The following is an 11,720-nucleotide window of genomic DNA, read 5'->3' on the forward strand; positions in this document are numbered from 1 at the left end:
CCCGGTGAGGCTCCCCTGATCTCCCCTGGAGCGTAGCGGAAGGGGTTGGATGACGGGTTATGGGAACTGGGAATTGTGATGGTGTTATGGGAATTGGGAGGGGAATGGGGACAGCGAGTTTTGGCTCTGATCCTTCATTTGCCTCGACTCCACTGCTGGCCTGTCTGGCCAGAACAGAGAGAGGGTCGAAATTGCTCAATGGTGCCCGACGGGATGCCCGACCACGGGATGCCCGACCACCCACAAACACAACGGGCTCCGACCGCCGTAAACAGGAAAACTAACCCGGGGTCAGCCACCTCGGGCTCCTCCATGATTTTGAGGGTTTCTTTCGGACCTGAGAGCTGCTTGCCGTCGAGTGCTATTCGCGGTTTTTTAGAGGGACAGACTCCGCCATGAATACGCTGGAAGATGATATGGTATATGTGTAGGTTAGGAAAGGTCTGTAGTTGTCGCCAATCTCTGGCCTCTGCCGTCGTTTGCTTACAGTGTGGTGGGGGATAGACTTGCCTTTGAGATCGGAGAAGGAGGAGGCGTTCGCCGTAGGTAGGGGGAAAGAGAAACCTGAGTCGGGGAGGTTTTCCGCTCGGTTAGTGTATCCTCGAGCTGGACTGTCCGCGGGCGTCATGCCGCCGACCGCCGGCAGGCACGAAGACGACGGGCCCATGGGGAGAAAAGCAGTTCTCAGGGGTACACCACACGACGGTTCGAATGAGGTTCAACCTTACGGCACCACTCTTGCAAACATGCGTCCGAACAGCGCACAACTACTATGTAACTACATACAGGCTTCTTTGCTTTTCAGCAAATCGCGCTGTTAATGCATTCAGAGCATCGAAGTTGCCCCCAGCATCGCAAGGAATACGCGCGGCGCGATTGATATGTCACCTATCAAAACTGGTCTCATCATGTCATAAACTGCGCTTTACGCAAGTACACGACCGCGCCACTTTCATTATAATCACAGCACACTAAACACACCACATTTCATATCGCCAGAGCAAAAATCATAGTCGAAATCTGTCGAACAAGACGGCTCCCCTGCCGGCGCGAGCAGCCATACCGTCACACTGGCCTCACCGACATGATACAGAGAAAGCCGCAGTAGCGGCGCCGTGCGCCGTACTGCACACGGTTTTTCCTTAGTTGTGGCTGCTATTCCAAGAATTCACTTCGACAGCTTATTTCAGGTTTGTTTCTTGTTTTGTTATTTAGATGTATGGAGTTGAATGGCGCGAAACCAACTAAGGCTGGGATGTGCCAAATACAAAGTTAGGATGTCTTGTGTTAAAGGAGATACCTATAGTTTGTTTAAAATACTGGCTTCTGTTGTGCCCGGAAAACCAGCCCGGATTCCAAATCTACAAGATGCAAAATTTCTCCTGCGAACGCTCTTGGACAGGCCCGGTGCTGCGCCGCAAGGCAACAGCGCCCTAACGCTCCCTTGACAAGCTAAGGTGCTGCGCCCCCAGGCAGCAGCGCCCTATGAAGAAGCATCAGCGAGCGAAAAGTCCAAACGTGCATCAAATTGCTAGACAGCCAGGCGCCTGTTTCCCTTTCCCCCTGGAAGTAACCGCGCGCGGCAAACTTGAAGCGGGTGGCCAGCGCGGTCGCTGGTTGCACCTCTCGGACGGCCGTCAAGTGCTAGCTTCGTATTGGACCGTTTGAGTAACAACCGATTCTCGGGGCTTTAGAAGCCCCAACGCTGCCGCCTGGAAAGCACATCCGATCTACCGAGCCCGATCAACAGAGAGACCGACCCACCGTGAGCCGAGTGCCGCTCACGAGGGAAGAGAGATGTTGACGCGTTGGAGCCTCGCCGGATGTCGCCGTGCGAGAACAGTCGCGTTTGCCGTTAGCTCTCGGGCCCCGAGCCGATCTTGTCCTGTATAATGACCTGTACATAGTGTATAAAATCCCTTTTGCTATTCTCACCGAAGCCTGACTCGGAGTCTTCGCTACCGACTTGAGAGCTGGCAACGCTCTCTCACAAAACGGGTGGCGAGCGCAACGGGACCACCTCAAAGTTACCACACTTCCTTAAGAAACGTTAAGATACTGTCTACATCGCTCCAAAATACATCCGCTTTCGAGAAGCTTGAAGGCAAAGCTAACTCTCCAGTGCACGTAACTCGTCAAAACATCCAAATTTTATTTGGCCACACCACCGAGGGTACCACCTTTACGAAAATCTGGAAAGTGACATGGATATTCATTACAGCAGGCTAACACCTTTCAATGATTAAGGAGCCAAGCAGTAATAGATAAAAAGTTAACTATTCAGTATTAATTATCCACCGTGCTAGTTAGCACATCTTAGTCGTATTCTTATGCACTATAACGCTGGCAATGATAGGCCGACAAAATCGGTCTTCAAGCTTAAAAAAGCCTACTTTCAAAAACTGTATAGGCTTAGGTGAAACGCTTGTATTAATATGCAAGGTCGCTCAAGTTTTGAGCATGGGAGGTCATTTAGCAGATCTTCTATTCAAATTCCTGTATTGTCATATTCGTACTGAGTGTATATAAAGCTTCCTCAGAAACATCGTAGTTGAAGAAAAATTCGTCTGAGTCCGGGGTTCTAACCCGGGTCCACGGCCTTAGCGAAGCAGTCCCTCTATGAACTGAGCTAATCAGGTTGGCTATCGTGTGGTAGGGCGAGAGCGAATTGGTCAATAGCTCTTGGGAACCGTGTTGGGCAAATGTTCAAAGAAATCCAGCAAGGTGGAGTAGATTGGTAGCAACGGAGTAATTACTCGCTGACAACCACCGAAGCGCAGCAATATGGCTAAAAAGGAAAGCTGGTTGGTTTGTTGGGTTTAACGTCCCAAAGCGACTCTGGCTGTGGGAGACGCCGTAGTGAAGGACTCCAGAAGTTTCGACCACCCGGGGTTCTTCAACGTGCACTGACATCGCACAGGACACGGGCCTCTAGAAATTCGCCTCCATCGAAATGCGACTGCCGCAGCCGGGATCGAACCCGCGTCTTTCGAGTCAGTAGCCGAGTGCCATAACCACTGAGTTACCGCGGCGGCTACAAAGGAAAGCTGTATACAGCTTCCACAGAAACTTCGTAGTTAACTACGATGTTTCTGTAGGCTTCCAATGCTTCTCTATACTCTATAATGTTACTTCGCATTGGCTATCTGCAGAAATTGAGATAATTTACCATGTGACATTAAATTGTCATTTACTGTTCACTCAATCATTGCATAAAGCATATTTAACCGACTTGCTGCGTAGTTAACATGATTGAACAGCAGTAATCCACGTTTAAACTTTTACTTTGTATTACGCACTTAAGTTGACACAGTATATACTTATCAGAGCGAAAGGCCTACTTTACGACCAAACCTGCAAAAGCCGTTTTACCGCTGTAGCCTCACCTTGAATGCACATTGTGAGCTTAAATAAATAAATTAAACACTGCCTTGACTGGGATTCGAATCCGCGGCGGAGCGAACGAATAAGCTTCGCTAGCCTGTGCACGAGAGCACTATGCTATCGACGCAGCCGATCGTGCCTCCTGTTAAACTGCAACACACTTTCGAGCTTTGCATTGCACGTCGTTGTACTCATCAACTATTACTGATATCGAACTACTATCGATGCCCGACTTGCCGATGACCCACCAAAGGAAAACCATGAGCAAACGAGGCTAAACACATGTTTTGCATGCCTTCTCGGTTTAACTTCATTAAAACCCTAACACTTTCTGTTCTCTTTTTGTTGGCACATATTATTGTTACTGTTGCTTTCTTTGGGGGTTATATTTATCATACTAATTGCTCGATGCACTGCTTCTCGTTGTTTGCGATTTTACCTCACTTGCTTTGCTCTAGAGGACCCCCGACATCGTGTGCAATGAGGCCTCCTTCTGTGCTAAGTTTATGTACCACTACTACTGTATACGCTAATTAATGAACCTTAACTACACGCAGAAGAAAAAAGACAGGCGGTGTCAGATTTTGCTAGGCATCGAGAGTAGTTTTCATGGGAGTAACGCGCTATATATATAAATCTGTGTGTGTGTGTGTGTGTGTGTGTGTGTGTGTGTGTGTGTGTGTGTGTGTGTGTGTGTGTGTGTGTGTGTGTGTGTGTGTGTGTGTGTGTGTGTGTGTGTGTGTGTGTGTGTGTGTGTGTGTGTGTGTGTGTGTGTGTGTGTGTGTGTGTGTGTGTGTGTGTGTGTGTGTGTGTGTGTGTGTGTGTGTGTGTGTGTGTGCGTGCGCGCGCGCGCGCGCGCGCGCGTTTGTGCATATTTTAAAGGCTTCTTTTATTTCTCTTTCTTTTTGTTCCTTGCACGAGCTAAATGCACAACCAACAAGCGCACATTGCTGCCTTGCAAGCGAAAGTAGTGCTGCATCTGTTGCAGTTTCCGCTCACGCTAGTGGCAAGGCATATTTTAAGCCTAAGCACGTAACAAGTCAATAAAAACAATAAATACCATTGTGAATCCCAAATGAAGCTTACAAGAAAAGCATACTTTCACATAACCTTGACCAAGCCGGTCCTGTTAGGTGCTTTTCATGGTTATATACTCTAAACGTAAATTTCGTTACGATTCAGAATTGCCTGCTTGAGTCCGCGTGTTACCCCTAGGTACCCTTACTGGGAATGATATGCAGCTGCACTTGCTTACTGTTCTTGAATTTCTTTGCTTGTCCTGGAGAGAGCAGAAATCTCACTGCAGCTAGTGAAAATACGCACAAATTCGATGCAGTATGCGTTGTAGCTTACGACTTTATGGACGACAGTTCCATTGACTTCTATGTCCAGCCGTAGGCGCGGCAGTGTTAGCGCAGCTTTCTCAAGATTCAGTGTGACGTCTTCGGTAACCTGGACGACAACTGTTCCGTCAGTTCCTCGTTCTTCGAGCACGCGAGGATATGCAATTTGCCCTCCCGCGCTGCTCTCTGGAAGTAAATAAATTTCGCTATATAGTTGGGCACACTGCGCTCCTAAAACATAAAGAGGCCTCATGTGCACCACACTACTCCATTAATAGTATCGTCCGAGAGAGGAATGCGTGGCCGTGCAGAGCTCTGTGACAATGCGCAACAGCAGAATAGCTTGTAAACGGCAAACACTTTAGGCGCAAGTGCGTATATTCTGTCCCGTTCACTAAGGAGGAAGAAGTGTTATGGAAATTACATACCAATACATACCCACACCTCAGCCTTCTTCATAGGATACACCCCACGTAATATTCAGAAAAATGTACATTTTGTGTGGAATACTCGAATATACTTCACTTGGTGTGGGCATGCAAAAAAAAGGCCGCCACCGCCTGGAAGACGTTGAAGTAACGGGCGTTAGATGTTTGGTTTACTAGTTGAAGAAAGCGAAGAAGAACGCGCCGCTCGTTTAGAGAAACGGAATGTATTTGAGGCAACAACAACAGTACCCTTTCAAACGGTGTGGATTGCCACCATGCTCGGCTACGGGTGCACGTACGCCGCCTAGCGGAACGATCGCCGCCAAGCGCCTTTTATCAAGAAATTACGATGCACGTCTAACCATTGTCGAGTTGCACCCCCTCAAGGTACGTCCCAAACGGTATTTGCTTCGCTTGGGGTGTCAAGGCGGGCCTAGAATTCGGCTTGCGGTGCGGTATGGTAACGCTTAAATTAGTAAATGCATGTATGGAATGCTTCCATATTATTTAATTATTTCTATACCACAGCCCATACGGCGTCATTTGCATACCAAATTCGGTATACAACTGTTCCTGGATGGGTGCCCGTTGTTGTCGGAGTATATATAGCGGCACGAATGTATACATGTACAGCGGTCCCGTTACGGGACAGTTTTCCCTATCTATTTTAGGGTATTGTTTGGTGAGGAGGGAAGAGATGAGAGGCCACAACCAATTTTAATGGCCGCCATTTTGGATCCTAGGAACCGAAACAATGCTGCCGTTTCATCTCCTGACGTGATACTCACAAAGTTCCACCTCTATCCACCATACTGAACCGTCACGTCATCATTGGCACGCGGCAGGTGCTTGTTTCTACACTGCTATTCTAGATGACGCTGCACAGGGGGGTAAAGCGCGTTAAGGAGGTTGTCATACACTTGGGCGGCGCCATCTTGCTACTCCCATAGTTGCCGGTACTTATTAGTTGTTTGCGCTACTGAAAATTAAGCGAATATTTTCAATATAGCTTCACAGAACACATTAAAAATAGATCTCTAAAACTTTAAATATCCAAGATGATGTTTGAGCATTACACCAAACTCCTTCTGTTGTTTCAAAATTTTAAATATGCAAACGTGTACAAGATAACTTGGGAAAGTTTCGTTTTCGTTTCGTGTGCTCTAGCAGCTTTAGGTTACCGACGCATGCTAGTTTCTTACGACTTACGGCGTAGACTGCCGGACATAATTAAGATACGGCAGTTTCATACGCCCAATACGCTCTGCAATACACACCTCTCTGTCCATGTGTCTGCTCAAGGCAATCCCTTGCATAGTCCACTGAGAGCGGTCTCCCTCTTTTTCGACCGTGCGTTCTAGCCACTCTTCGCACTTTGGACTCATTCACTCCCGCAACTCGGTTCGCTGTATTTCGCACGAACGTTGCCTTCTCTGCTGGTTTTGGTTTTGGATGTCTGATTCGGTGCCAGGAAAGCGCTGCACACGCAAGTCGTTTCCCGTGCGCACTTTGGCCGATCGTATCTCTTGCGCGCACGGCGGTCGATCGATTGCACACAAGAATCTGGACTCTGGACCCGTCGGCAGCGTTCAGAGCGACACCCGAAACTACCATAGCAGTCGGCCGGGTGAGTAAGTCCGCCTTCGCTCAAAAGCATAAGAACACAAATAACAAACAAGATAATACAGAGAACAGAACCGTCCGCTTATACACGCTCGCCTGTCAGTTGCTCAGTAGATGCCGTAAGCACGCAGCGCGCTGTGGCTCCACGAGTCGCGATCTACCACTTTGTCTCGCTCGTGCACAGAGTTTCAGCAGAATGCCGCCATCGTGCTTCATGTGTGAGTATTGTTCTTCTCTGAAAAGTTCATAACGGCACTGTCGCGTGTTTTTTTTTAAGATTTTCCGCTGCAGTGATGAGCAAGGGCACAAAAACGTTGACCGCTTGGCCATGCAGTCCTTCCAGCCGTTCTGCCAACGGCATGAGCAGAGCTTGAAGAAAGCAGAACATTACAGAGCCCAGCACATGTAATTGGAGTGATCAAGTTCGTTTTGAAGAAATATGTGACACTCAGACTGAGAGAGCTGGCTAGAAGGATAACAGAGAAGGCAAGAGGGGCATATATTAGAGCACTGCTTACAAAGCAAATCTTGTTTCAGCATCTATAACAACCATTTCCAATTGCACTAATCAACTTAACGACATATACATGAAGGAATCCAAAGTTAATGAACAGTCAGTGTATATGTCATAATGAGCCCCTCGATTATCTTCCTTTGTCTGCACCGCAACTTTGTGACAATTATTTAGTGCAAAGCAAGGAATGAAGGAAACAGGAATAAACTAATAATAAGAATTTTTTACAAGCCAAAGTCGCACATGGGTTATGCAGCACGCTGCAGAAGAGGATTCTTCAATAATTTTGATACCTGGGGGTATTACACACGCCGAAAATTTATTACCAAATACAGAGTACCAGCTTTTCCAACTAGCCGCATTGCATATTCTCTTAAATACTCCTGATTTTACATTATTTAAAAGTTGGCGTTCAACAACTGCTGATACAGTGACAGTAGTGGGGTAGCTTCACCAGTGCATTGTATGAATGAACCTGGCCAATGCGCATGTTTATAAAGTAGCATCGCAAAGTAAAATTAAGGACTGCGTTCCATTACCTTGCAAAGATCTCGTGTCGCGCCTTATGCCAGATAAATGGCGATGATGCATGACACGCAAGGTAAATATGTCTGTTGATTGTAGTAGAAGAAATAAGAATCCTTTTGTTGAAGTTCCTTAAAACACACCTTATATGTGTAATGCAACAACTCTTCATCAGTGCAATGTTCAGTGCAGAAAATGTTTCCGAAGCTAAGATCACTGAAGTGTTCAGCAAGTACTCAAACATTTATTCGCGTTAAAGAAATCTAAATGCAAAGCAGTTGCACATTTCAGCTTTTACACAGACGCTCATGTGCATTTCTGAAGGGTCTATTTTTTGGTTTTGTGAGGTTTAACGTCCCAGAGTGCCACAGGCTATGGGGGATGCTATTTCTGAAGGGATGTGCACCAGATGCACAGTCCTACTATAGATAACAAGTATGATGAAGAGTGACATCGAATACTTATTCGAACATTCATGCAAAATCACTGTATTGATACTATGTTGAACATGTGTTTTTTTTCAAGTTCCCCTTAGTACTGCATCAAGGCTGCCCTATTAGGTGTTCAACAAATGAGAGCAGAGGTCTTGGTACTGTTTCTATTTTTTTTTTCACGTGCATTCTTTGAGTGTGTGAAAAGATGTGCAAAGTATTGAATGCTACATTGTGTATGGCTCAGACATTATTTACAAGCTATGATACTTTTATTTTTCTAGTGTGTACAACAGTAACATCGGTGATTTCATGGCAGAAATAAAAAGCAGGCAAACACAAACATAACTGCTGAAGTTAAATGACTGTCAACTATGAAACCAGCTGTAACTTTGCAGTGGCAGGTTGTATAATAATCTCACATGCTTGTAATTGTGCAGATACACTGATTGTCAATTTTTTGTTTTGCAGAATATGGCCTGAATTTTTAATATTTCCAAAGCTGTACGCAAGCAAACCGCATTCCAACGTTTCTCTTCACTATCATCACCTTGCACAATACTCTGTTAGTGCTCTCCGAGTGCGACTTATCCCACATGTCTCTTGCATAAAGTTCTTCCATGTATGCACGCTTTGGTGCTTCGTTGCAAGCAGATTAAACCTTTCGGAACGGAGTCTGTTACAGGTCTTCCGTTGTATTCAAACGTAATTCGCATCTTAACAGGCAGCGGTACAGAAGGCATGCGCTGCACTCTGCGCGAGTGTCGTCTCCCTTCTGCCTTGTCTCCTGTGTGGAACACCAACGAGATCTGACCGCCGTAGAAGACAGGAGGTGGCGATGGTGCACACTTTACTGAAGGGACTCCAGGTTACGCCAAAAAGCATGAGGCATGCATGTTTTATAACACCCCGTACATCAAAACAAACCTTGCTGAACCTCGCCAACAAACCTCGTTGATCTCGGCTCACACAAACACAAATCATACGTAATGAGCGGCACAAGATTCGCCACTACCTGGAAGTATCTTCGTGCGCGCACCATCGCGAACATTTTGCGCGTGAACTAAAAAGGAAATCAACACAGTACGTAAGCAAGCAGCAGCACCATTCCTCGTACAACTTTTTGACGCGCACTACGAAGCGTGCGGCCATGCTGGGGGAAGTTGTGAGGTTGCCAGGTTAGTACGCTGCAAATTGCCGTTAAACCTGGTCTAGGTCGCCTGGACCATGCAGGGAACCATGAGCTGAGTAACAAGATGGCTATCGTCCACGGTTATAAGAAAAGTGGAGAGGGTTTACATGAAAGTGCTGCCGCCGCTTTCGCTCTAGTGTTGGTAGTAGTAGCTCTATGACGCTGCAAGTCTCAATGCGAGATGCGCTGATGTCTAGTTTCAGCCAAAGATGGCGCTTTGATCTCAAGGTGGTAGGATACTTCGCCAAATCTCGAAACGTGATGAGTAGTTGCTGCCACAGATGGCGCGGTGATCAAGGGTGGTATAAGACCCCTGGAAATCTCGAAACGTGATGAGTAAGAGCTAACGCTCTTAAAAAAAAATTGGCGGCGGTTTAGCTCTGGTTAAACCTGTAGTGACGCGATGGCTACAGCTGGCCGAGTAGTGGAACTCGGCCAGCTTCATCTTCGTCCCACTTGACACGGTGCATGCGCACAGCTGTTGAAGCTCGGTTTCGTCGGCGCGCCGCTGGCAGCAGCAGCTGCTCCACACCACGTGACCAACCACGTGGCTGGCCACGTGACCAACCGCGTGACGAACCGCGCGACCAGCCACAGCGCCGCGCCGCCGGCAGCTGCTCCGCCCCACGTGACCATCCACGGGAACATGGCCGCGCGGCCACTCTGAAGGCTCGAAATGCTACTGTAATGTAGCTATCGCTACAAAAACAGGATCTAGTGATCATCAGAAACCCCACAATTTAGCAGTGGGAGGGGATTCTGCCCAGCTCATGCCTGGAGGACCAAAAAGCAATGGGGCAACGGGCGAGACAGGCGCCCATCTGCAATGGGGTCCTTGATTCCACTCACTATTTTTTTTTGCTCATAAATAAAGTTTTATTCATTCATTTATTTCGCCGCATCGCTTCGACACAGGCCGCTGTACGGCAGCTTGTTCGACACTCGAACGATACTGTTAAAAATTGGTCACGTGTAAATCACAAAAAGCGAGATAGAAATGACACACATGGAAAGCCTAAAGATGTTTATACATGGCTTGCACGTGACGTCACATCCGCCTGCTCGTTGACCCGGCGACCATGCTTGTGACCCAGTCGCTCAGTCTTCGTTCAGTGCTGTGCTGCCGCGGATGCTTTCAAATTCGTGGCACCGGCACCGTTCACAGCTCTTCTTCATCCGATTTGTGCCTGCTATGGCGCCGCATGAACCTTTAAACGCGGGTTATTACTCAACTCATCGGCCGTATTCGCCTTCGTTACGAAGACAAGTTGAAACTGTGCGATGATATCGATCCATACACGCTGCGGCCCGGAGTGGACACAAGTGCCGATGTGAGTGGCTTCCCCGAGATTTCGCACGGCGACATCGTCACGTATCTTGTGTTTTCCGCGAACTTTGTGACTTTGGAAAACATGAAAGCGTACAAAGCTTTGGAGTCCCACAATTATTTTACAAGCGGCTGGGTGAAGCACCTTTCTGCCAAGGAATTCCAGGACGGCAAAGTTGTCCTGCTCGGCGAGGTAAGCATTACGAATCCATTTGATGATTGCAAACCTTGTTAATCTGTATGAGCAAAGCTGTGACGAATGGTCCGTACGCCGTTTGCGCTAAGCGCTCTGTGCGGCGCATCTGAAGCGCGACATTCGGTTATGTATGTACGCGAGCACGTGAAGTGCCCGCAAAGCGTGAAAGGAGGCGGAAAAACCTTATCGGCTCCAAAAAACAAACAGAAAAACGGAACTTGAGGTCAAATCTAGGTGATCAGAATACTAACCTCGGTGGCTCGCTCGAGGACCCGGCGTTGAACAGCCAAGTCCGAGCTGGGCAGCGCAGTCTCCCACAGATTAAAAGAACCGAGTTGCAGCTCCCATTATGTGCCTTTGTTTTTATTTTGCACAGTCTGAATGGCATTGCAAATGAGCATGTTCAGACAGACAAGTTCGTGCACCGCAACTCTGAAAAAAAAAAACGGCTCAAATGTTTTGTTCTAAGACGACATCCCTAGGCAAAGTGCAACTGAACCGCAGCAATTTTGAAACGATAGGTCAGTAGAGCCGACGTTTTTTCTCGTTGTCTTCGCAGGTGAACCACTCACAGAGGCTGGGGCACAAACTTCTCCAAGTGTGGATTTTGTGCAAGAAGGATGGCGCTGTGATCACTGCGCACTGCACATGTGTGGCTGGAGCAGGGGAAGCATGCTCCTATGTTGGAGCCTGTTTGCAGTTGAGACCGGCATCAAAATGATGAAGTCAAGAAGTTGCACCCAGAAGGATAATATGT

General features: G+C 47.5%; 2 protein-coding genes across 2 annotated transcripts in view; one reads left to right on the top strand and one right to left on the bottom strand.

Annotated features, from left to right (window-relative positions):
* LOC144106693 (uncharacterized) overlaps window positions 1-11,720 on the bottom strand; it is a 170,514-nt gene that overhangs the window by 75,297 nt on the left and 83,497 nt on the right. Inside the window, exon 3 of the mRNA XM_077639535.1 lies at window positions 4,738-4,913. Within this exon, the coding sequence (XP_077495661.1) occupies window positions 4,738-4,913 (176 nt within the window). The remainder of the gene's footprint in view (window positions 1-4,737; window positions 4,914-11,720) is intronic.
* LOC144132437 (uncharacterized) lies at window positions 9,399-11,684 on the top strand. Its single transcript, XM_077665222.1, has 3 exons — window positions 9,399-9,426; window positions 10,704-10,960; window positions 11,523-11,684. The coding sequence occupies exons 1-3, from the start codon at window positions 9,399-9,401 to the stop codon at window positions 11,682-11,684; spliced, it is 447 nt and encodes a 148-aa protein (XP_077521348.1).

The sequence above is a fragment of the Amblyomma americanum genome, chromosome 1 (genome assembly GCF_052857255.1).
Source record: "Amblyomma americanum isolate KBUSLIRL-KWMA chromosome 1, ASM5285725v1, whole genome shotgun sequence".
Lineage (NCBI taxonomy): Eukaryota > Metazoa > Arthropoda > Arachnida > Ixodida > Ixodidae > Amblyomma > Amblyomma americanum.